General features: G+C 42.0%; 2 protein-coding genes across 3 annotated transcripts in view; both read left to right on the forward strand.

Moving 5' to 3' along the window:
• LOC137868594 (zinc finger CCHC domain-containing protein 7-like) overlaps positions 1 to 9239 on the forward strand; it is a 51292-nt gene extending 42053 nt beyond the window's left edge. For both annotated transcript variants that reach the window (XM_068705466.1, XM_068705467.1), the window contains exons 8-10: positions 4133 to 4231; positions 5082 to 5199; positions 6678 to 9239. In XM_068705466.1, coding sequence (XP_068561567.1) covers positions 4133 to 4231; positions 5082 to 5199; positions 6678 to 7207 — 747 coding nt within the window. In that variant the 3' untranslated portion in view covers positions 7208 to 9239. The remainder of the gene's footprint in view (positions 1 to 4132; positions 4232 to 5081; positions 5200 to 6677) is intronic.
• A 422-nt stretch (positions 9240 to 9661) lies between these two features.
• pgm2 (phosphoglucomutase 2) lies at positions 9662 to 25669 on the forward strand. Its single transcript, XM_068705468.1, has 13 exons — positions 9662 to 9889; positions 11285 to 11452; positions 11692 to 11883; positions 16958 to 17041; positions 17500 to 17693; positions 17952 to 18141; positions 18330 to 18427; positions 19148 to 19328; positions 19607 to 19700; positions 20760 to 20889; positions 20989 to 21181; positions 24787 to 24920; positions 25069 to 25669. The coding sequence occupies exons 1-13, from the start codon at positions 9815 to 9817 to the stop codon at positions 25169 to 25171; spliced, it is 1836 nt and encodes a 611-aa protein (XP_068561569.1). The 5' UTR covers positions 9662 to 9814; the 3' UTR covers positions 25172 to 25669.
• The last annotated feature ends 123 nt before the right edge of the window (positions 25670 to 25792 follow it).

Genomic DNA, 25792 nt, shown 5'->3' on the forward strand with positions numbered 1-25792 from the left:
TTGTATCCTCTGTTCCGCCGTCCACGATTTGACCAGATTACCTCCCAAAAAAGGGAGAGGGGGGTTCCTCCAGAGGTGCCAACCCACCGCCGCCCCCCACCCGCCCTGCATCACATTATCGCGACATTCCAGGAGCATTTTTTCCTTTTTCTCCTAAAGAGAAAATCAGGAGTCCCGCTGATTGTTTTCAGACCGGCTGACTGACGGGAGGAGATATGAAGAGCCTCTGGGAATTACACTGTGTGTGTGTGGGTGTGGGTGTGGGTGTGGGAGAGAGTGAGAGTGTGGGAGAGAGTGAGAGTGAGAGCGCACGGGAGGAGTGCTCGCAGAAAGGGCGCCGGGTTAGGGCTTCAGGTCTGAGTCTTTGTGAACTGGCAGACACAAGGGGGGCAGAAATCACATCTGGTTATTTGGAGGACCCCCCCCCCCCCCCCAACGCTATAATTACATTCTTTACAATTTTGGACATTTGCACAGTTAAAAATCTCAACTGAAGAATCAATGGATTGGCAGTTCGCTAGGTAATTTATCGTATTCTCCTTGAAAACATGTTCACCTTATAGCCATTTCACAACTGCCGCCCCCCGGCCCGTTAACCTAATGTGTACATACTGGCATGCTGCATACACACACTCATGCACCACAAGGGTGTGTTTGTTTTGGTATGAGCCCAGTCGTCGTGTTGTGTTGCGAGGCTGTTTCCGATGATAAAAGCACGCAGAGTCGGTCCCCCGCGGCTCCAGTAACTTATGCAGACCTCACCCCATCGCCGCAATAACATATGCAAAACAGAGCCCCCCCCCCATTACTGTTCAGATCCCGACCCCCCCCCCCCCCTCTTACACATACACACACAAGCCTGTTTGCTTCTCGGATTGTGTTCGATAACTGTGTGTGTGTGTGTTCCTTGAGATTGTAGTCGGTAACAGTCTGAGCTTTGTGTCGGCCAAAGGATTATCACGGCTTCGCCACCAGCAGCTAAGGCAAGGAGCAGAGGAGAGCGGGGCTTAGAGAGAGAGAGAGAGTGTGTGTGTGTGTGTGTGTGTGTGTGTGTGTGTGTGTGTGTGTGTGTGTGTGTGTGTGTGTGTGTGTGTGTGTGTGTGTGTGTGTGTGTGTGTGTGTGTGTGTGTGTGTGTGTGTGTGTGCATGAGAGGCCACGGATGGCTGGTTGTCTGTGTCCACCCAGTGAAGCCCTTAGGACCTTTCTTAAACACACACACACACATATACATCCTAAACCGTCGGTCCTCTTCCAGCTTCAGTCCCCTTTTTTTTGTCTGACTGTCAAAGTGTCTGTGAACAGCTCCAGAAGTTCTCCATGTCATATCAGCAGGAAGTGGTTGAGACTCTCTCCTGCCGTGTCTGCACTCAGAGACCTGTTAGTTAAACACACACACACACACACACAGATGTTTATTTTTAATGCAAACTCCCATGCTAGGAATAGTCTGTCAAGCCAGTTTATGAATGGAGAGGTTAGCTTAACTTTTTGGGGGAAAGCAGGAAAGATGTAGAACTGATTAATTTAACTTGATTAATTGTCATAAACAGCAACCACATAATACAAAAGGATACACTGAAATGAAACAGGAAAAGGTCATTTAATCTGGCGTGGACAAAAGACAAAAAATATAAAAAGAAATAAACTAGACATATAGTTTTGGTCTTATGCATAAACTTAAAGCATGACGGTAGCCCTAAAAGTGCAACAGAAAGGTATACACACACACACACACCTCTCAGACAAAAAAACTGCTTCATGCCGCAATTGGTCGGCTGCGTGGAGGTGAGGAAGCAACATTCCTGGAACGAATTCCTTCGCCATGTTGCACTGCCGTCCTTCTACAGTAACCCAGAACGGACAAACCAAACTCTGGCTCTCTAGCAAGAGCCATTTGCGGGGTTTTTTTTAACGTTGCCCAAAGGCCACCTTAGTTTTAGACAAGCTCGGAAATGGAGCAGTGAGCAGAGAGGCATTCAGTTGGATGCAATCCACAACCTCACCACTAGATGCCACTAAATTCCTACACACTGCTCCTTTTAAGAGCGGTCGTTTGAAACCGCTATGAAAACTTCCACTTGCCTTCAGACGTGGTTGGATAACAACGTTGTAGGACCTGGTTTCAAGCATAATCCGTCTTTATGACATGTGGCAGTCTGCAAACCACAGGGTTCTCTCCAGCAATAGTAAATGTGATTGTTAAAGTGATCAGATCTCAGATCGACAACGTTAAACAAGATTTCCATTTTAGAATCACCTGTGGCATTTCACAGGTGATTCTAAAATTGTATAATTTCAAAAGCTCCTTAACGGCGTCAAAAGCTGTTTATTCAAGCGCTGTAAATATACAGTAAAGTACTGTAATGCATGACTTTGCAACTGCAGAGCCTGCTTCTCTTCTCAGATATAATGAGAAACTGATGTTTAAGAAAAGATATTTAAGGTTTTTTTTCCAATTTGAAAAATTTAAACATGACTCAAACAGATGCTTGTCGACCTTGTCGACTTTCTGTTTCTTCTTTGGCGGACCTGGAGTGAGAGGGGTCTGAGAGCTGGCCAGAAGAAAGCTGTTTTTCTTCAGTTCTGGGGGAAGACGGAAGCAGCCAGTGGAATCGGATTTGTTGTTTGCTTTTTGTTGTGATCCCTAAATCTTACCTCTGGCTTTTACGAAGAAAGGCACCCAACTAACATTAGCTTGGTGCCAGGAGAGTCGAAGCTAAGCCTCAAACATAAATGATCTTTTAAAAAACCTTCTGAAAATACGCCCAAGTCATATTGACTTTCCCCGCGCAGCCAGACTCTCGAGGACTCTTCCAAAGCCCCTGAGAAAGAAAGAGCAAAGACACCGAACCGATACGATCCCACCGGCCCTTCGCCCTGTTAGCAATTTAGATGCCCCCCCCTCGATAGGAAGCGGCGGATGGAAACAGAGAGCGGGGAATGAGAGAGAGGGATGAAGGTTTATTCAGTTAATTAATATTGTATGAGGCAGACAACTCCTCACACGCACAGGTTTTTTTTTTTTTAGACAACTATCACAGGTTGATGGGAGAGTAGGAGGGGATTTCATTCCTCTCTCTGGTGCTTTCATTCTGTCTGTGCTGGATCAGAGTACGCAGAGATAACATGAGCCCAAGGTCAGGAAGGGAAGAGACGGAGGGAGACCTACAGCCAATTTACATGAAAGATGAATGGGAAGAGGGGCAAGGGGGTGGAGGGGTGGGAGGGGGGTGCTTGAGATGGGGACTGTGATCTCCTTAGGGTCCACGTGTGTGTGTGTGTGTGTGTGTGTGTGTGTGTGTGTGTGTGTGTGTGTGTGTGTGTGTGTGTGTGTGCGCACACACGCACGCTCGCAAGAGGTCTGTGATCTCCTGGCCTTTGTGATGGAGATGGGCCCAGCCGGCCTGACCCGATAATGACGCGATGCTCTAATAGCATTCATCCTTTCTGCCTCAAAACTACTCAAGCGGAAAAGAGAGAGGGGGGGAGCAGGGAGGAGGGAGAGGAGAAGAAAAGGAGGGGACGGTTAGCTAAGCTATGTTTAAGAAACGACGCAAATCATTTGTAATCTCGGAATCAGGGTTGAGAGAGAGAGAGAGAGAGAGAGAGAGAGAGAGAGAGAGAGAGAGAGAGAGAGAGAGAGAGAGAGAGAGAGCGCGTGCGTGCGTGCGTGCGTGTGAGAGAGAGACATTAGCAGTAAATGCACTGTGCCTGTGTCTCCTCTCTCTCTCCTTTCTCCTCTCTCTCTCTCTTTTTATCAGTGTATATTTGCTGTGGGCGCTGGAGCATGGAAGGCTTTCAGAACGCTGGCCCATAGGGGACGGGACCCTGTGTCCAACACACACACACACACACACACACACACACACACACACACACACACACAGACAGTTACTTATCATACGGGGTCATTACAGGCCTCTAACTACAGACCCAGTAATCACCGGTTTACATCAGCACCCATATTCAGTGCACGATACACGGCAGCTCGTATCAATAGAGAGCATGGGAATGAGAAGAGGGAGACACAAATGGACGGTTACACCACCACATTAATTTAATTTTTTTTTATAGAGAGAAAAGAATATTCTTGTAACGAACCCCCTTTTCACTCTCTGCGTCTGCACTCAGACGAAGGCGGGTCTTCCCGCGAGGCATCAGCGCGAGGACCGGGGTCGGACGCAACAGGTCTACTGCTACAACTGCTCCAGGAGAGGACACTTCGGCCACGTGAGTAGCAGCTCACTCTGTCCAGTTTTTTTATGTGACTGCTTTTAGGAGGAGGTATTTACAGATCTCAAGAATGAAATAAAGCCCCGGGGTGACGGGCGTTAAACATTTCCAGGCACATTAAATGGGTTGCACTACAAATCAGAAGTAGTTTGAATCTTACCACACACCAGATTCTTGCATGCTATAAGAGAGCCGTTTCCTCAGTTTTGCTCATTTGGGTTCAACTTCTAGAGACTCGTTAGGCCGAATGTGGAGAAATATTTTTGAAATTCCCATTCCCACACACTGAAGGCACTGAGTTTATTAGTTTTCATGAACCTTTGTCAGGCGTCTATCTTTTTCTATCACCTGATTTCATTTTCCCATGGGAATGTCTACCAAGTGTGCATAACTTAAACGTGTTAACTTACACAATAACATCTAATCGGTGACATTGTTTCCTGGTGCCGTTGGGATTCATTACGGTCCCCATAATTCTAGTGTCCTGTCTACCATCCACTATTAACATAAAGGCAAATATGCCCAAATATATGCATATTTCAAAAAAGGTAAAGTAGAAAGCTAAAGTTAGAAGGGATATTCTATTAAAGCTTAACCTCTGCCTCTCCTTTGCAGTTTGACTTTGTGACTCATGTTGTTTTTAATACAATACAACACATCTGTTTTTGTCGTCTTTGTACGTGACTTTTGTGTGTGTGTGTGTGTGTGTGTGTGTGTGTGTGTGTGTGTGTGTGTGTGTGTGTGTGTGTGTGTGTGTGTGTGTGTGTGTGTGTGTGTGTGTGTGTGTGTGTGTGTGTGTGTGTGTACACGTACACATGCCGTCATGCACTTGTGTGTTTTCCCTCAGGCGTGTAAATGGCAGAGGATGTACAGCGGGACGTATCCCAGCACCCCGTTCATCAACCACTACGACACAAAGAAGGACGTCAGAAGCAGAGAGAAGTGGATAGTGTCGAAGGTTAAAGGTGAGTCACACAAACGCTCCATCTGCTCGTCTTTATTACAACGTCTCTCTTACCTCTGGCCTTCTGCCACTACATAAAGCTGAAGGGTTTGTTAGGGGGCAGTTATGGAAGAATTATTTACAATTGCTTAAGTCAAAGTACCAATAGATGAATGTAAAAATACTCCATTGCAAGGTAAAAACACCCACTCAAAATGTGTTTTTCTTTTGACTATGCTGTCTTGTATCTGTAACAAAGTCTGTCGCTGGAGAAGTGCTATATTCCTCTACTGAACGGGGGAATGTCTGTGCGCTTCCCTAAAAATATGATTCAAAACGTACTCAAGCTAGATTCGGTATGTCACAAAATCAAAAGCCGATGATGTCTGATGCGAAAAACGGCAACACACGTCGAAGAGGAAAAAGTCTTAACAACACTTGCAAAGAAACCTGAAACCTCCAGCGCAGAGAGGACTTGTGAGTGCAGTGTGGGACTTGTCATTAGCAAAGTGAAACGTTTTGACAGCTAACACTGTAGGGTTGTGCAGTTTTTGGATGTAAACCGGACCCTGGATCATCTCGCTAGATATTATTGTATGTTTTACAACCACTAACGCTGTGTCAGCCACTGCCAGCTACAAGCTAACAAGCAACATAAACAAACAAAAGATGCTATCTATGTTTACCATTGTGATACATCTGCCAGTCACACAACAGACTTTTAATCTGAGTCAAACATGGAGAACAATTTCAGAATGAACTTTTTATGTGGAAAAACCATGTTAAACAAAATATTTATCATAGCAGAGTGAACTTTGAAGTATCAAAAGTAAAAAGTACTTCATTCATTTATTATTAGATATTATTTATGACTTTGTTAGATTGTTAATACTGATGCATCAGTGTGTAAGCGCCATTCCTACCTTTTTAGCTAGACAGTATATACTGTTTGGTAATGTAGTCCAATCGTGAGGTTATTAATGGGAGAGAAAAGAAGAATAGCAAAGCAATGTTAGATAAGTTTATATATGTATTTTTTTTTCTCTAATCTGTGCTTTATTGTAAAAATCTCTTTGAAAAGGAACTAGTAACTGCAGCTGTCAGATAAATGTAGCGCAGTAAAAAAAAGGTTCCAACTGAAATGTAGTGGAGTAGAAGTGGCATAAGTGGTACATTTACTCAAGTACAGTACTTAAGTAAATGTGCTTAATTACTATTTCATTTTCTTGACAGTTATTTAAAAAAATGAAACATTAAACTGTTGAGTTCACTCAAACAGATGTATATGATAACAGTAGTGGTCCTCTACTTGAATCACAGCATAGCAGAGCTCCTGATGGGTCACACTGCTATGGTGTTATGATTTTATGTTTAATGTAGCGTTATGAAGAGGTATAAACATGACCAGAGTCGGGTTAAATATCCACACGGCTTTTGTCAAACTTGACTTTTCATGACCAAATAAATAATGAATGCCTTTTTGCTTCCGTCTTCCCCCAGAACTGAAGAAAAACAGCTTTCTTCTGGCCAGCTCTCAGACCCCTCTCACTCCAGGTCCGCCAAAGAAGAAACAGAAAGTTGGCCACCACGTCTTTTTTAAGGACAGCGACGTCTTCGGGGCCACAGCGCCCAAAACCAAAAAGAACAATAAGCACAAGCAACAAGAAAGCAATGTGAAAACGTGGAAACCCAAGAGACCGGTTCCCACCTCCAAAGACCCTCTCCCAGCGGCTAAAGTCTTCGTGGATGAAGCAGAGGACTTTCCCAGAGGTGGAGGCAAAGGCAAGGATATAGAGAAGAAGAGGGCGAGGAAGAGGAAGCGAGCTCCTTCAGCGCCACCAGAAGCACACAGAGAGGGCAGGCCGGACCGTCTCCATTGGACTGTGACCGGGGAGATGCAGGGGTCGGTGTCTAAGCAGCAGAAGGGGAAGAAGAACAAGAGGAATCGACAAAAAGTCAAGCACTGCGCAGATGGACAACCGACGGATGAGAACCTGTTCATCATCAAACAGAGGAAACGCAGCAGATAGCGGTGGTTTGTGTGATGCATTCATGACGTTTCGGGATGTTTCAGACATTTTGCCAATTCAGGTCTGAGTTGGAGATGCCAGTGGTGCTTTGAGGGGTTCATCAGACTTTATTATTATTTTTGTATTACTGAAGATGTTTTGACGCAGTAGGAAAAGCACAGATGTAAATAATGAAATGAATGAAGGCTGAATGTTTCAGGGTCCTGGCGTGCACACCAACTCACTGTCACGCTGTCGGGGCCTTACTGGGACACTTGAATAGACCGGGAGAGGTTCACAGTTTTACAAGTCCGTACTAAAGCAATAGTCAGGTGTCCATGTGAACATTCAACACAGTAACATGGCAGTTTGTAAAAAAAAAAAGTCACAAAATGCAATCTATTGGTTTCGTGTACAGGGACAGATTTGTTTTTTGTCGCTCAGAATTACTTTTTTTAGGTACGACATTATGTTGAACACTAAAGTTTGGTTTAGGCAACAAAACCACTTAGTTAGGTTTAGGAAAAACATCATGATTGGGCTTAAAATAACTACGTACAGTTAGGTTTAGGCAATAAAACCACAACGTGGTGTTGGTCTTCTGGCTGAAAGTTGTTTTTGGGATATTGTGAAGTACGTCACTCGTCTCGTGGATGGATTTATTTTGTCTCCACCACGAATAAGGGTCCTAATTGATTTTCCATTGGCATTATTTTATCCCAAGAAACACGAAAACCACAAACGATTTGTGTCCATGTACACGAACCAACAAGTTGCATTTCATGACTATTGGGCTGGAACTTTGGAGCAGTGTTTTCTTGCTGTAATCATTCCTCCAGTTCATGCTGGTCCCATACGTAGATCCCCTCCTAATGCAGTCTCAGTGTGAGGGATGGGTGACATAATTCAATTGTTGTTTTGTGCAAAAATGTATTTCAAAGTGTTACAATCTCTCCACTGCAGCTCGACAGGGAAACACTGACCAGGACAACAAAAATGACAGAATTCAGTACTAAAAAGTACGTAACTTTGAACGATATCTACTTGATTTGTCGAACTCAGACCGCTGAAGTATCATATTAGCTTCAGATAATTTTCTGAATACATTTTTGCTCAAAATGACCTACGTTGGATCTTTTAATGTCCAGTATGAACAGGAGGTATTAAAGAAAAATTGTGAAGCTATCCTTTCAATGTTATTTCCATGTTATTTTCCTACTATGAGGAGTCAAAATGTCTGCTGAGGAAAGAACGCTGCTTTTATTCTGTCCAGTAGTTATTAGTCATCTCCACAGTTTTTATCAGTTATCAGTAGATGGTTCAATAAGTCATGCTTAAGATGATCAAATGATGTCCTTATCATGTTCTCTCATTTTGTTGTTCACATAATTTGAATTAAAAACAGACTATGATCTTTGAAGTAGAATTAGATAATTTCCTAGTGCCTCTGCTTTCCCAAAGAAAGGGGAACCTTTCTTCAAATACTCTTGGAAATGGTCCGTTTTTCATTTAGAACTGAAGAGATGCTCTTTTTTTTTTTTTTCTACACTCATAATTTGTAAATTATCTAAATATATGAACATACTGTAAATACCTCTATTACACATGTTTGATGCAACTCTGCAGGAAGTTGTGATCTGGATAGAATGCAACCCTGACAGTATTAACCTTTTAACCATCCACTACATCAATTCAGTTAACATGGTTAAAGAAAAGAGGTTGAGATGTTTGATTGATAACATGAATACTGGCTGCCTGAAGTCTCTGGGATAAATACTACTTGAGTGTGCTCTGTCGTGACTTCTTGTTTCCTTCATTCAGGAAGAGACATTTGTGTGTGATTAATATAAAACCTGTTCACACAGGTGTTTTTTTTAGAAACTCTCATAATTATTTACATTACATTTGTGATGTAATTTGTATTGATACATTAAAATAATTTGGTTCCAGAACCATCAAGATCATATGGGGAAGTTATGTGCTGACAATGCTACCAGTAATGGCCAAAAAGAATGAAGACTGGCATTTTAACAATCTTTCTCACATTTTATAAACCAAATAAAACTAAAACTAATAATGTTCTGCTCAAAATGTTTCTGACTATGACTGCATACAATATGAAGTAGTTTTCCTGTACATTACTGTACAGGGAAACTAGAGTTTCGCTGACTCATTCAACTGTTCAGGATGACCATCTAAACAATGAGGGCACTTTTCCTTTCTCAATCCAAACTAAATTGTAAAGTTGGCCACCCTGTAGTGTTAAGTGGCATAAAAAAGGACATAATACAGTAAAAGTACATCAAAGTGAAGTACTGCAGTAAACCCAGTACTTGATTAAATGTACAGTAGGCAATAACTGAACTACGTAAACTTTCCACCTGTTGGAAACAGTCAGCGATGTAATCCGTAATTACCACATTTGCGTCAACCAGTGAATGCAACAGATGAGAAACTCGTGACGCGTTACGTCGTTCCGCCCCGCGCTACAGACAGCCTGAGTGGTCACAGTTTCACAGCTGCATTTCTCGACCTGTGTTGTCAAAGGTGTCTGTGTGAGCGTACTCGCCTCGTGTGACCATCAGTTAGTGAGTGTCTGACAGCGTCTCGGCTCTGCAAAGAAGGGAAATGGAGAACGGTTTGTCACCAACCGGTGAAACCAAGCTGGACCAGGCTGTCAGCCAGTGGCTGCAGTACGACAAGGTGAGCTGTCAGCTAGCGAGCTAGCTTAATGAGCCGTGGCAGTCGGTCAGTGTGTCTACCTGGCGGTACAAAAAGTTACGTGATTCAGTGTCAGGTTAACTTCCAGTGCGATAATGTATTGCTGTTTATAACGTTAGGAAAACGACGAAGGATATTTCGTGGTAACGTCAAACAGCTGTGTACAAATATAACACTCACTAGTTCACTAAAGTGTTGCATGAGTGTCAGTGAAAGACTACACACAACGTTAGTTTCATTATTAACTCTTGGTCAATTAGTTAAACTTGATTGTGCTCCGTTATAATGCTTTATTTTACAGACCTGTCATTTCTTAATGATTGATATAAAGACATTTTGGAAAGAACTAGCTATGTTAATTCATGGGAATATAGTTTCACTGTTTATTATCCCCTTCCTTCCAGACCAATCATTATTGTCAATTCATTTCTAGTTTGACCTATAAAGTCAGTTCAGCTGAACGTTCAAAAAGGGGAACTTTGTCTAAAGCCAAGTCTCCAACATGAATAATGAATTAAATTGTACTTAGTTTGAAATGGAGCAGTTCTTCAAAGTCACCTTTTTATATCTTATGATTATGTTTATGTAATTACCATGGAGGAAAGTCCCAGTATGTTGTGCTGTAAAATAAATGCATGAATCAAAAATAAAAGCTTCATGTGCTGCACGACGGTCCTCCTCCATACAGACTGATGTACTACTGTGTTGTTGAAGAGCACACAGATGTGTAAGCAGACCGACATGCATCCGGCCGTCTAACCAACACAAACCGAGTCATTCATGGTCTTTACGAGACATGGGATGCTACTAATCAGGTCACACTGGAAGAGAGACCCTGGTTCATTAGTCTGAAAGTGATTGCATTAGGGCAGCTTGCTCAATAGGAAGCATCATGGACCCATTCACTGTATTTATGGCTGCAATTTGTAACCAGACTTTTTTTTTTCATTGGTGAAAATACAGGCAGAGCACAATTGTTCTGTATTCAACGTTTCGTCAACCAGACTAATTCTTTAGTTTTAAATTTATAAGTAATAACTTTATTAGTTTTATACAGACTACAGACTTAAAACAACACTTCTGCCACTCGGCTTACTTTCGACTGCAGTTCTTGGCAAAGATGTGTTCTAAAACATCTTGATCACTTTATTTTCAAAGTCATTTTCAAAAGTGAAACAGCTAAAACTACTCTTGATAACAGACAAAAAAACAAAAGCACCTGGCAGCCCTAAGAAGTGACATAAACATTCTATATAAATCTTACATCAGAAATCATCATTAGTCTTGGATCTCTAGTTGTAAGCTCTACATTACAGTTTTTGATAAATATAGGTAAATGTGTATATAAAACATGTGGGCATGTTTTTCCTCCCTCAGAACCCCAAGACAGCGTCGATGGTGCGGGACCTGGTGAGAGACGGAGCGGTGGAGGCTCTGAAGAAATGCTTCTCCTCCAGGATGGAGTTTGGTACAGCAGGTCTGAGAGCAGCCATGGGCCCCGGCACGTCCTGTATGAACGAGCTCACTATCATTCAGACCACACAGGTCGGTGAACAAACAAACTGCTAGCACACATTAAGCATCAGGTCACATGCAAAGCCACGCATGCACGTCATTGATTCTTGCTCTCTGCTGTTTGAAGACTCTCCAGACTCTCTGGTGGTTGGCTGCACAGCTCCCAGGCCAACATCCTGTTACATGTCACTGTAGGATCTCAGTGGAGCTGTTGTGAAATATCCTTCACTGCATTTTAAACACAAGATTTCTCTTTTTATCACTGACAGGGTTTCTGTAGCTACCTGGAGGAGACTTTTGATAACTTTAAGGACCGAGGGGTGGTAATCGGGTACGACGCCCGTGCCCACCTGCCCAGCGGGGGCAGCAGCAAGCGCTTCGCCAGCCTGGCTGCAGCCGTGTTCATCAGCCGAGGGGTGCCGGTCCACCTTTTCTCTGACATAACCCCTACACCATTTGTGGTAATATCTTAAACTTTTTTATATATATATATAAATAATATCATATTGCAGTCACAATGTATGACAATGTAAACAGAAGTATCATTTCACTGCTTACAATTTTAAACATGCTCAATATCACATCTGTAGGGCAAATTTGTGATTAAAAAACAAGTTGTTGAAGTCGGATCAGTTTGCTGGTGGAGCAGGTGACAGTGGCACAGAAGCTAAAGAGCAAATTCCATTCAAGAAGTACACTTCCCCTTTGTATACTGCCGGTTGCATAACGCACATAGGATTCACCAGCTAATGCTCAGTTTGAAACATGTAACCATTCATTGACTTTGTGTCCAAACTGCACATGCATAAACCACACAAGGTATTCTTCAGGGCTGTACCGAATGACTTTTCTTTTTATATTATAAGCTATTTTCTGACATTTTCAAATGAAACATCAAATGTCTGTTGTCATATTTCATCGTCACCCTAAAAAAATAGATTTTTTCTTATTATGGCTATATAAAGGTAATTTATGGGGCTGTTATATTGCTGCTAGATCGTCCCATTAATACAGGTGTGTGTCTCCCTTTGTGTGTGGCAAGCGGGACAGCAAACTGTTATTTGACCGCAGTCAGCAGAACATTTATTTATATACAAAATGTACATTTTGGAAATGACTCAACTATCCTTTTTTTTTCAATAAATTGTGATTTTATTAGTAGAGTTATTGGAAATGTTTGGATCAGGAGTCGGAAACAATCCTACAGCCACCAATGGAATCTAATTCTACAAACAGTGTAATGCTAATAGCATAAGTGTAGCCTGATCTTTATCTGCATCTTCAGCATTGGAATATCATCGTTATCAATGAAGCTTGGAACTATTCTGTACAACTCTAATATTCCTATTGCAGCCTGACAATGATCTTAACACCAGTACTTAGTGATGCACTTAAAAGTAGTTTCCCCGCCTTTCCTTTGCAACATGACAGCGATCACGCAACTATTTAGGTATGATAGTACTGCAGATTAGTGAAACAATCTTTCACTTGGTGATACAAGCATCAAATTTGGCACAAAGTATCTTCAAGACCTATATTTTCGAAAAAGCCCAGTATCCACGATGGAAAAACAATATGGCTGCCATTTTCCAAGATGGCCGCCAGCAAATACCATTATATGCGATTTTTGACTTGGATTGTGATTGGATAATCCAATGTTGATGATCTTGGCATCAAAATATGTGTTTTTGAGTATGAGAAATCCAATTATGCACTTAGAAAGTCCAAATTGTCAAAAAGTGTTGAGATATTAATTACAAAATTAATTACAATTAATTACAAAAATAGTGTTGATCGGTGCTGAATTTGACCCGATATCTGATTGTGCCATAAAACAATAAAAATAAAGGCTAAATCATTTCATAATACTTGACTGAGATATATATATATATATATATATATGCATACTGCAATGGTGATATCACACAAATTATAAGAAATATTACAAATGATGGCCTCAACTCAATCAGTGCTTGGCGCTAGGATTGATCCGTATAAAAATCCAAATAAAATCAATATGTGAAAGTGGATGTACAGCTGAATGTCAGGATTGCGAATTGTTCTCATCGCATTTGCAGGCACACAGCTGTGTGCACTTGAGGCCAAAGCGATAGCATTTGCATCTTCCACGACATTCAGTCTTGCACCCACATTTTGTCAGTTGTTGACAGCTCTGAGCAATTGGCGGAAGTGTCGTCCACACTACTTGCCAAATTTCACCTTCTTTGCGCCATCCCCAGTTGGCAGGGCTCTCTATGCATTTGACGTACAGTTGCTTGGCCCCCATCAGCAGTGCTGTTCTTGTTGTACATTGTTATGACAAACTTCTCAATCACGCTGAGATCTGCATCATCTGTAACTGGTGGGTATTGACTGAGCTTCTGGAAGGCATGAGACACTTCAGGGCACACTTCTCAGGTTTGCCATGCAGTCTTTTTGCCTTTACCACGAAAGGCTGATACGACATCACAGCCAGTGAAGGTGTGAAAGAAAAGGATGCCACGGGATTTTTCAGGGCCCATATGCTCCACCATGTCATGAACAGGTAACCACCTGATGGACTGACCGTGACCAAATTCAATCCACATTTCTTCTATGCCCGCATCCTGGAGAGTCTCAAAAACACTTGACTGCAAGAACAAGTATGTCGGTATCACAGGCCTTGATCAATGCAGATTTGATCTGTTGCTCAACTGCATGTAGGGCATGCAGGAAGATTCTGCTGTCAGCCTCTTCATGGTTGCAAGGACTTAAGCCGTCCGGTTTGTTGCAAAGAAACATGTTCCTCTTTGGTCACAATCACAACATTTTCCAGACACAATGTCACGATTTTGTCGGCCAGAAACTCAAAAAGCTCAGTCTTGTCATTATCTCGCAGAAAGCTTCTTCAATTAGGTGGTACTTTTGTTTTGTCTGTCACTCTGCGTCTACCTCCTCTGCCTCGTTTTGACCTTGTTTCAACCTTCAGACTGGAATTCCAGTAGATGTCAAACACAATGTCTATCCTGCTATACTTTGCTGAATAAGCCTGTATCTTTGGAACAACATCTTGAACAGCATATTCTTCAACTGTTTTTGATGCCTTAGGGGACAATGAATAAACAGGAGAAGACCCATCAATGATGATGGCATCACATTTTGGTTCTGTGTCTAGAGGAGCAGCAGTAGTTTCCAGAATATTGACACGGTGAGACTTCTGACCACTGTGGAGTCACTCAATGCTTCAGGGAAAGACTGATTTTCGTGCTTAAAAAACTCAAGCAGATCACATTCTCGTGATTTACAGGATATGAAGAGACGACGGTCGTCTTTCAGCACTTGCACCTTCATCTTACCTGTACCTTGGTCTGCCTCTTGGCGAAAGAAGTCAGTTTTGTTCTTCTTAATTGGTTTATAGAAGGAAGCCTCATCGCCCAGACCATTGAAAAAGTCTCTGAAGGCAGCACTACCTTTCTCAAGATGAGTTCTAATGAGCTCTGCAGCACTGGGATGTGCAATGGTTTTTGTTTCTCACGAGAGAAGGTCTCTGGCCTCTTCCTGAAAAGGGTTGCCCAGATTCTTCATCACACCGAACAAGTTCTGCACCTAGTCTGTGAAGGATTTCTGAGACTTGCTAGTCAACTCATGGTGTCTGACATCCTCACTGGCTACTTTTACCTGTGATGTGGACTCATATTGAGAAACCAAATGGCTAACCTCTGGTCCAGATACCATCTGTCTCCTCAGTGCGGATGGGTCCTCAGTTATTCCAATGGCACCACCATCCCCTTTCACGACTGCATTGGCCTGCCTATGAGCTTGGTCAATGGCTAAGCCAGAAAATTCCCTGTGTTCCACAAGACCCACAGCTGAAACTTAATCTCTGATCAAAGAAAGAAAGTGTGAATTCTGAGTAACAAATGGCCACTATCTTGAAAAATAGCAGCCAAAATGAATTTTTATTGGCACCATTGAATTTTTCGTGTCAAAATATTTACATTTTGATGTCTAGATCATTAAAATATGTCCAGCCATTCAAGTTCAACACTGAAAAACCCTGGCGGCCATCTTGAAATTGGCCGCCATCTTGGATTTTCAGGTGGATGCCGGGCTTTTCTGAAAGAGTAGCTCCTAGGCATTATTCATGCCAAATTTGGTGCTTGTATCACCAAGTGAAAGATTCTTATGGAATATTGACTTAATCTGCAGCACTATGAATGAATTTGGCAATTTTAAACACAGAATGACCCACAGCCACAAACTAGGACCAGTCAGGATTACTGTCGGCCTCTCTCATCACTCTTAACTTTACACTGCTCATTTTGTCTGTGTAAGGGTGGGGACACTGAGTCAGACACTTCATGATGGTCTTTGTTGTCTGACAAATACACAGATTGTGAAAAAGTCAATTAGTTATTTCCACAAATGTTCACCTGTATCTTATGTCCCCATGCATGTCCTGCAGCAACTAGTTTATAGTAAATAAGTTGATTTGTTTATGGTAGAGAAGGTCTGTGGGTAGCACAGCAAAGGTTATGTTTCCACTAACAGGAGGTGAAAAGAAGCATAGCACACAGACATTTTACTGAAGTGACACACTAACCTCATGTTCAAGATAACTTGTAGCATTGTAGTATACTGAAATGATCGCTATCAAATTGCTCTTCAAGGACTGGTTATACACAACTGTCAACATTTCTTTTTTTCTCTCACATTGTGTGCTTGCAGTATACTGTGTTACGGTAGATATACAGTGTACTGTTTTGTACAGTATACTGTGTTTTTTACAGTAGATATACAGTATTGTAGTGACTTTAACAAATATCCATTTTATCTTTAAAGCCACTGAGGGGCGTACGGGAGAACTTGTTCGGACGCGTGTTCATGCCACAAACATTTCACTGTCCAGTGCGCTGTCTTTCTTTCGATCTGTTTATTCAGCTTGTACATTGACACCATAGCAGAACACCACAGGATACTGCATGACAGTATAATATAACAACTGGAGAAGCCACGCTGACATGCTTGCTGACACGCCACATTGACATGGTCAAAAACTGTTAGCTTCCCGTCCACAGGCCTGATTCTCATCATCAGGCACTTACCTATATGCACTTTTAACTCAGTGCGCCACCCTGTGTTCAGTGTCAGAAATGCTATGTGTAAACCCACCCCATGTTTCCCTCAAAGACAAAATAAAACAACAAAACCACATTATGGCTCCAACAAGTATACTGTGTTTTATTCAGTAGATATACAGTATACTGTGTTTTATTCAGTAGATATACAGTATACTGTGTTTTATTCAGTAGATATACAGTATACTGTGTTTTATTCAGTAGATATACAGTATACTGTTTTATTCAGTAGATATACAGTATACTGTGTTTTATTCAGTAGATATACAGTATACTGTGTTTTATTCAGTAGATATACAATATACTGTTTTATTCAGTAGATATACAATATACTGTGTTTTATACAGTATACTGTAATGTCTGGTATGATCTTTGAGTGTATTGGAAAAGTGACATATTTCTGTTCTGCTCCCTGCAGCCTTTCACAGTGTCACAGCTGGGTCTGTGTGCTGGTATCATGGTGACCGCCTCTCACAACCCCAAACAGGACAATGGCTACAAGGTAACGGCTTTTATTTACTTGCTGACTTTCTTACTTACCTACTTACTTGCATGCTTGCTTACAACATGCTATTTTGCTGAGTAACTTTCTTACTTACTTACTTAGTTACTTACTTACTTGCGTGCCTACTTTCTTACTTACTTACCTTGTTGCATGCTTACTTACTGACTTACTTGTGAGTTCCTGTTTTTTTTGTCTTACAGGTCGTGTATATGTAGTGAACTGAGTTTGGTTTTGACTGTTGATCAGACAAAACAAGCAATTTGAATACGTCACATACATTTGACTGCAGGAAAATAGGGCCTTTTTTAAATGTTCTCGCATTATATATAATTATTTTTATTTATTTTTTTAAATAATTGGCAGATTTATCAATATTGAAAGCAATAGCTAGTTACAGTCCTCATTCCTGGTTCTATCTGCTGACTCGGTCCTCTGCTGCTTGGTCTGTGTCTCAGGTGTACTGGGAGAATGGAGCCCAGATCGTGTCTCCTCATGACAAAGGTATCTCCAAGGCCATAGAGGAGAACCTGGAGCCCTGGCCGGAGTCCTGGAGCGCAGAGGAGGCCCTGAAGAGCCTCCTGCTCAAAGATCCCTACCAGGACATCCACACAGAATACTTCAAAGCCATCCAGAAACACTGTCATCACAGGTGCTTCATAGAGCTGAGCAGCAACTCGCATTTAAAAAAACCAGAGGGAACGAGAAAACTGTTTTCCATTGATGATTGTAATGTTTTGCTGCTTGACATCTGAAATGCTTGTATGAAAACACACACACACACACACACACACACACACACACACACACACACACACACACACACACACACACTAGTGTTGAATTAAGGAAAAACAAAGACACATATAGGAAAAAAAGAATGTTTTGACTGTGGCTTCCTTCCTCACAGGGACATAAACAAGAGGTCAGAGGTGAAAATTGTGCATACATCTGTGCACGGCGTTGGCCACACATTTGTCCAGTCAGCATTCAAGGCCTTTGACCTTCACCCTCCATACGCTGTAGAGGAACAGAAAGATCCAGACCCGGAATTCCCCACGGTGAAATATCCCAACCCTGAGGAAGGAGAGGGAGTGCTGGTATGTTGTGGACATTCACATCACATGCGGTCAGGTATAGACGGTGTGGTTTCGGTTGAAGGTGGTGTTGGGTGTGTGTGTGTGTGTGTGTGTGTGTGTGTGTGTGTGTGTGTGTGTGTGTGTGTGTGTGTGTGTGTGTGTGTGTGTGTGTGTGTGTGTGTGTGCGCGCGTGTGTGCGTGTGTTGCAGACACTGTCGTTTGCACTGGCAGACAGGGAGGGGGCCGCTGTTGTGTTGGCGAACGACCCTGATGCTGATCGACTGGCCATCGCTGAGAAGCAGGAGAGGTCAGTGTTGATGCTTATTCCATCCTTCAACATTTGATCAATGTTCCTATCTGCCTAAAAGTATTCGTCTGATGTAAATGAATAGAGGGTCAGTTGACGTGTGCCAATATGAAAGTGTCATTATCTCTGTATTTCATATTATTGTGATAAATCAGAGGAAAATCTTGGCATAAAAATAATGGAATGTATAAAAAAACAAAACGTAACATTCTGTTGTCATCTTTACCCCTCATGTTCTTTGTCCTCATGTTCTACAAGTGCAAGAGTTTCACAGCCTTTTGATAAGAGTTTGAAAATTTTGGAAATGTAAACCTCTGATTGAGATGATGAAGCATGTTTATGGAAAGTGGGTTCACCAAAAACAAAAAATTAGTTAGTTTGGAAATAACTAGCCACCAAAATCCCTGTGAAAATGTTTTCACATTTAATTATTCATTCATTTCACGGTTGAGTTGCATGTTTTGAAAGTTTTATCGCCCTACATCTTTGTCTCAGTAGCGATTTAAAGCCACCTGCACATGGACAAGCATATACAGTCCAGAAATATCAGTATCACCCTTAAAAGGCCATCCTGGGTCATTGTTGTGCAACAGCAGATTGTGAACTCCTCACCTCAAATTTTCTAGAGCCAATGCAGAAGAAATGCTTTGAATAACAGTCTGCTGGTATGAACGGTTATGTTTGTTACATAAAGTCTGTCTCTCTCTCTCTCTGTGTCAGTGGACAGTGGCGAGTGTTCACTGGCAATGAGTTGGGGGCGTTGCTTGGCTGGTGGATGTTCCGTTGCTGGAAAGAGCAGAACTCTGACGCTGCTGCGGTGAAAAACCTCTACATGCTGTCCAGCACCGTCTCTTCCAAGATACTGCGCGCCATCGCTCTCAAGGAAGGCTTCCACTTTGAGGTGATGCTCGTCAAGTCCAAGGCTGTGATTTGTGTCCAAAAGTGTGCTTTACTGCTACAGGAAGACAGCCGTAACAACATGTTCCTGTATTTCAGGGCCTCATGAAATGCTTTCAGCAGTACCACTTTAAGAGAAAATTGGAACTAAATGTGGCCAATGGATGTTAATGATACAGTTAAATTCACTCTTATTGGTAGGCTTCTTCACTTTTGCAAGTGTTGTTTATAGTTATTATTTCAAACCACACTTGACGTCTACTGTCGCCGCTGTTTGGACAGGAAACACTGACGGGGTTCAAGTGGATGGGAAACCGAGCCAGCGACCTTTTGGACCAGGGCAAGACTGTTCTGTTTGCCTTTGAGGAGGCCATAGGTATGCACGCACGCACACACACACACACACACACAAATTAATGTATAATAGTCATTTGATGTACATCAAGGGTCAGCTGACGGCCAAGCACAACTCACAAGATAAAAACTTGGGTGAGTCGCTGACAGACCTTACTTCATCATAGAAACTGCAGAAGAAGAGTACACATAGAAGTCAATGCATAAGAATAATATACTGTATAAAAACCTGTACACACACACGTGTGTGCGTGTGTGTGTGTGTGTGTGTGTGTATACATACATACATGCATGCATGCATGCATACATGCATACATGCATGTGTGTGTATATATGTATATATATATATATATATATATATATATATATATATATATATATATATATATATATATATATATATATATATATATATATATATATATATATATATATATATTCAGTTAGTGACAGTGTGGGCTCCATGGTAACACAGCTCTGACAGCTTGACGGAGAAGCAGTGGGGGGCGGGGCTTAGCAAAGGATCAAATCGTTGCATTCTTTGTTTCAGAGCAATAAAGCCAGCTCTCTTCAAGACGCTTCCTCTACGGTCGCCTGCCTGACAGCACATGTAGCAGCAAATGTCTTCCGAAGTGTCACTGGTTTTGTAACCATGTCGTACAGTTACTAGTTAAATGAACACATCAATCATTCATATCAGAATGCATGAAAATATCAGTGGTGTCAACTGAGGACCTTGGTCTTGGTCAGTTAGCAGCCGAACCCCATCCCATGCGTCTGGTTTAAGGTCACTTGAGGTTAATACGACAGATTAACACACACATACATCACATACTTTAGTACATTCCCATATAACACGATTATGATCCTGTAAATGGAATCACATGCCTTTGCACCCACTGTTAGTAATAGAAGCAAGTGACTGACAGCAGCTGGAGATTTATGCACACTGGGGATGAACTGTGTGTGTGTGTGTGTGTGTGTGTGTGTGTGTGTGTGTGTGTGTGTGTGTGTGTGTGTGTGTGTGTGTGTGTGTGTGTGTGTGTGTGTGTGTGTGTGTGTGTGTGTGTGTGTATCTCAGGCTATATGTGCAGTCCCTCTGTATTGGACAAGGATGGAGTGAGTGCTGCAGCCATAGCAGGAGAGATGATTTCCTATCTGGCCACGAAAAGCTCAAGCCTTTCTCAACAAGTCACTTCCATCTATGAGGAGTAAGACGCGCATGTTTAAATTACACTCATCCGTCTTTGATTTGTCTTTGGAAGATACTGCAGACTTGAGCTCTGTCTCTCTCTACTCCTCACTGTCAGGTACGGCTACCACATCAGCAAGAACTCCTACTTCATCTGCCACGACCAGGATGTGATCCGCAGCTTGTTCCAGCGCTTGCGCAGCTACGGCAGCCAGAAGGACTCGTATCCCACTGAATGCGGCAGCTTCTCCATCTCTGCTGTACGAGACCTGACCACCGGCTACGACAGCAACCAGCCCAGTAACAAGGCTGTAAGTGGACCCACGTACATGTTAGAAACACGACTCCCAATAAATGATAATGTTGCTCCATCGCGAAAGAGAAGTTATCTCAAAAAGAGATTTAATCTCAATTGCTTTTACCTGGTTAAATATATAAGACAAAATTAGCAACTGTTTGCGAACAAGTTTGCCATGTCAACTTAAAAAAGTGATGGATGATGTGTCAATGTTGTGTTTGCAACATTCTACTGCCCTGTTTTTTTAAGTTACTTGCTGTAGAAAGACAGATGCTGCAGTACTTGCAAAAATATACACAGAAACTGAATATTTGCTACATTCTTGTATTTAGTGTACAGTAACAGACTGTAGTTGATCTGTCATCCATGCAGATCCCCCACCGTCGTAGTGTGAAATAAAGATGTACTGCCGATCAGTATTGGCTGATATTCAGTAAAAATATGCGATCCGTTGATCAGCATTAATGCTATGCATATCCCTGATGATGCGACATTATGAAAAACAGATCTGCGTTGAAATCAGAAGGAGAGCTCGTAACATAGCAGCACTGAGCTAACAAAGGTCAATAATTATTACGCTATCATGTCTTCAAATGTAATCCAAAAGTGTAGCTTTGGTGAGAAACTTGAATATTTAAAGTTGTTTGAAAGATGTTTTAACAGCAATACAAAATAGATATTAGAGAGGGAATTATGGCCTGTTTCACTTCCTAACACCAGCTCGAAATGCATCATTGAAACTACTCAAGCAAAGATTTGATTTCCTCATCATTTAAATTGTGTTTTTTTGCAAATAACAACTATAAACTAGAAAATTTCGCAAGAAATTTTGACAGTGTGGCTTCTACTGCCCGAAGACGTCGCAATATATACATAAACGCTGATGTTACCGGCAGTATCGTTGAGGTTCGATTGAGATAATGCTTCTCTCTTTTCTGCATTTTAGATTCATACTCTTGAAAAAGTTAAACCAAGTTAAAGCTGACGCTTTTATTTTGAAAACTTACCAGATGCTCTATCCCTTATCGGTGTCTGACTTCCTGCCTGGGTCGATCTGCTCTGTGTTAATTGACGCGATAAACCCGAGCCTTGGGCTCTCGCACCCCCTTCATTGAGGCAGAGTAGTGTTTGCCTCCCCTTAATGTCAGATCAGCAACACTAAATATGTTCTACACAGACGTGAAATACAGTACCTATTATATGGAAAGAAAGGACATATAATAAAAGTGTCTACAAATATTACAGTGTGTGCAGGAATGAGACAGCAAAAGGCACGCGCTCAACCCAGTTAGTGAGGGATTCACAGTCTGAGGTGAGGAACAGCTGGTCACTGCCTCACCTCACTGTCTCCTCTTTGTTTGAACAGGACATGCGCTAATTCAGAGATTTTGATTATAAAAATGTTTGGAATAATACAGAAATTACATTTATAGCGCAGATCAGTAGAGAAATATTAATATTTATTTTATTTTAGCATTATTTGTTTTTTACATTTCATCATCACACCCTGACCGCACGTCCCTGCGTAGAGCTCTGGGTGAACACAGACGGCTACAGTTTGTACTTCCTGATTCAACAACAACAAGACGTCAGTGATGACAGGAGGAACATTGTTCCGAACGCGTCGCCTCAAACGCGTCGCCTCAAACACGTCGCTCCAAACGCCTCAAACGCGTCGCCCCAAACGCGTCGCCCCAAACGCCTCAAACGCGTCGCTCCAAACGCCCCAAACGCGTCGCCCCAAACGCGCCGCGCAAAATTCGCGTCACTGCAGTCTCATCGCGTCTGTGCAAAGACTTTGTATGTAATCTCATCACGCGAATTATTCGCCCTGCATTCGGTGTGAACCCAGCTGGCAGCCTCGTGGGGAGGGGAGGGGGGAGCTGCGCTCATGTGATTGCTTGAAAATGAGGCTGACATCTGATTGGCTACAGATATGTCCATGTTAAAAAAAACGTATTTGTGAATCCGGCCAGGCAGGGGAGTCTCAAAAAACCCACCAACAAATGTGAAGAGATCCACAAACAAATACACACAAATCCACAAACAAATAGAAAACATCCACACACAAATACATACAAATGCAGAAATATATTTGTTCTGCGTGCATTTGTGAGTCACATTTATTTGTAAATCCTTCTGTGTAGAGACAGACAGACAGAGAGAGAGAGAGAGAGAGAGAGAGAGAGAGAGAGAGAGAGAGAGAGAGAGAGAGAGCGTGCGTGCGTGTCACTGGTTGCCATGGTGACAACGCAGGGCTTGGAGAGTCTGTGAGTCTGTTTGTTTATAAACATCAGTAATTAGCTGAATTAAGAACACCTGTGAGCTTTGCAGCCTTTTCATGAGAAAACACTGGGAAACACCTGTCAAACAAATGCACTTTATACCAAAACCATGAGTCCAATCAATAAAAGTAGAGAAGTTTGTGGTCAGATTTAACATGGAGTCTAATGGAGCAGTCGGTTGGAGTTCATGTCGCTCTGCGGCTCTTTTAGCCAAATATGTAAATCTGTGGGATTCCACAGTTATATGTCTACGACAAGGACAAGATTAGCTACGTTTACATCCAAAAATGATGCATGTAGAGTGAAAATTGAGGAGTCAGTCGCAAAAGACAAATATTTTTTTCACAGGAATCTCAGGCTTCTCTTCACTCTAGCGGTGACATCACGCACTCTAAGCTGCGCAATACACACCCATTATAAAAGCAGAAAAGGACTGAAAAACACATGAAAGCAAAAATGCTACTATTCAAAAAGTGTAAAAGATATCAACATGATTATAACATACAATCATTGATCAGGGTTTTCTCAACATTTGAAAGTTTAAATGGTGTCTGTAGCTGAAAGTATGAGGAAGTAGAAGGATCTGAAAGTTGAAGAAGTTTAAGAGGATTTAAAAATATTCTCCATAGACATCCCATTCAAAAAATAGGTTGCAAAAAGCTTAATAATTAAAAAAGTTGAAAGATTAGAAATATGAAGAGACATAGCACCCTCTCCTGAAAAAGCTGAACATGTACATAGTTGAATGGTTTCTGTAGCTTAAGAAATGTGGAAGTTATTAAGTGCCAAAATACGTACGGAAGAAATAGTTGAATAAAGATTCGAAGAACAATACTTGGAATGCTGAATCAGCATTCCAACAATAAGCCCGCAGGATTACAGTCAGTGTGCTTTGGCACAGGCAGTATTACTGCCTTGTGCCACAAAGCCACACTGAATGACTATAACCGAGAAAAAGGAAAACATTTTGAATGTTTGACAGTTAACACTGATTTTGGGGCGGTTGAAATAAGAGCTGCTTTAACAAAACAAAACCACCAAAACGATCTGTATCGGCCGATATAGCTCAGCGAAGATAGGCAATCCGTATCGGCGGCAAAAAACCTGATCGGGTACCTCCTTAAAATTATATATTTTTTTCCTGCTGGTCCAATTTGTGACCCAAAACCGTGATACGATCCGACCGATGATTTTGTGATCCATTGCACCCCTTTTGATATTGTATACACATGTGTGTGTTAATTTAGAATCTCCCTCTAGCTGTCCTTCCAAACACAAGTTCCTTTCTGATGATGTTTTTTCATCCATCCCTCCTTCCTGTCTGGTGTCTCAGGTCCTTCCAACCTCCAGCTCCAGTCAGATGATCACCTTCACCTTCTCCAATGGGGGTGTGGCCACCATGAGGACCAGTGGCACGGAGCCAAAAATCAAATACTACACTGAACTCTGTGCTGCTCCTGGCAACAGGTAGGTCGCCGTAGAGACCAGGCCAGGGAAGTGACAAGCGTCTTTAGCTGATGATTACTCTTGATTGTCCATCATTTATACTATAAAATGTCTGAAAATAGTAAGCTTACAGTTGTTTCCCCCTCTGACTCTTTGTGTCCTCTAACAGTGATGTGACGCACCTGAAGAAGGAGCTGGACAACTTGGTCGACGCCATTGTTGAAAACTTCTTCGAGCCCGAGAAGAACAAGCTGCAGCCCAAGCCGGAGTAGAGCGCCGACAGACCGCCACAGTCATTCCTGCTGTCTCTCTGTGGTGTTTAGATGCACACATTTCTGTATATTAAATATATTAGGTTCCAGAAGTGTGTAAAAGAGAACTGCTCAGACTATTGACACTTAAGTGGATGTTGTTAATCTCTGAACGTGTAATATCTTTCATACTAGTAAGGTACGGCATTGAAAGTTGAGTGTATTTAAGCTGTCATTCCAGAGTTAGCTAGTTTGTAAAATGACCAAGCCTGAAAGCTTAGAGCACCACCAAGTGGAGATATTGAAGTTGTACTGCTCATTACTTGATAGTTAACATTCAAAGGGACTCTTTGACACCACAACGTTACATCTACTAATAACACATGTTACTTCCCAGGATGTAGTTCATGTTGACTCTAGAAGTGTGTATCTAGCAGCTCACCTTTTACTTATGTGCCTCCCATTCCAGAATGCTGTGCCGAAAGTACAATCTAACTCAATAAAAATAAATTAAAAAAACGGTTTCTAACGGTGCACGTGGGGACAAATGGTGGGAGGGGTAAAGCGCACGCTCGCATATATTACGTGCGGACACCAACATCTTCCGCTAGCGCATGCATGCATGCAACATGCACTTGTCAT

The sequence above is a fragment of the Cebidichthys violaceus genome, unplaced genomic scaffold, assembly GCF_023349555.1.
Source record: "Cebidichthys violaceus isolate CVI_PGR_0920_01 unplaced genomic scaffold, fCebVio1.0.p SCAF_119, whole genome shotgun sequence".
In the NCBI taxonomy this organism is placed as follows: Eukaryota; Metazoa; Chordata; class Actinopteri; order Perciformes; family Stichaeidae; genus Cebidichthys; species Cebidichthys violaceus.

What these genes read in the sequence shown, in the direction of transcription:
- pgm2 (XM_068705468.1), top strand. Translation starts at nt 9,815, where the DNA reads ATGGAGAACGGTTTGTCACCAACCGGTGAAACCAAGCTGGACCAGGCT. An exon ending in TAACCCCTACACCATTTGTG is followed by an intron (nt 11,884 to 16,957) that starts GTAATATCTTAA and finishes TGCTCCCTGCAG; the next exon opens with CCTTTCACAGTGTCACAGCT. An exon ending in CAGAAACACTGTCATCACAG is followed by an intron (nt 17,694 to 17,951) that starts GTGCTTCATAGA and finishes CCTTCCTCACAG; the next exon opens with GGACATAAACAAGAGGTCAG.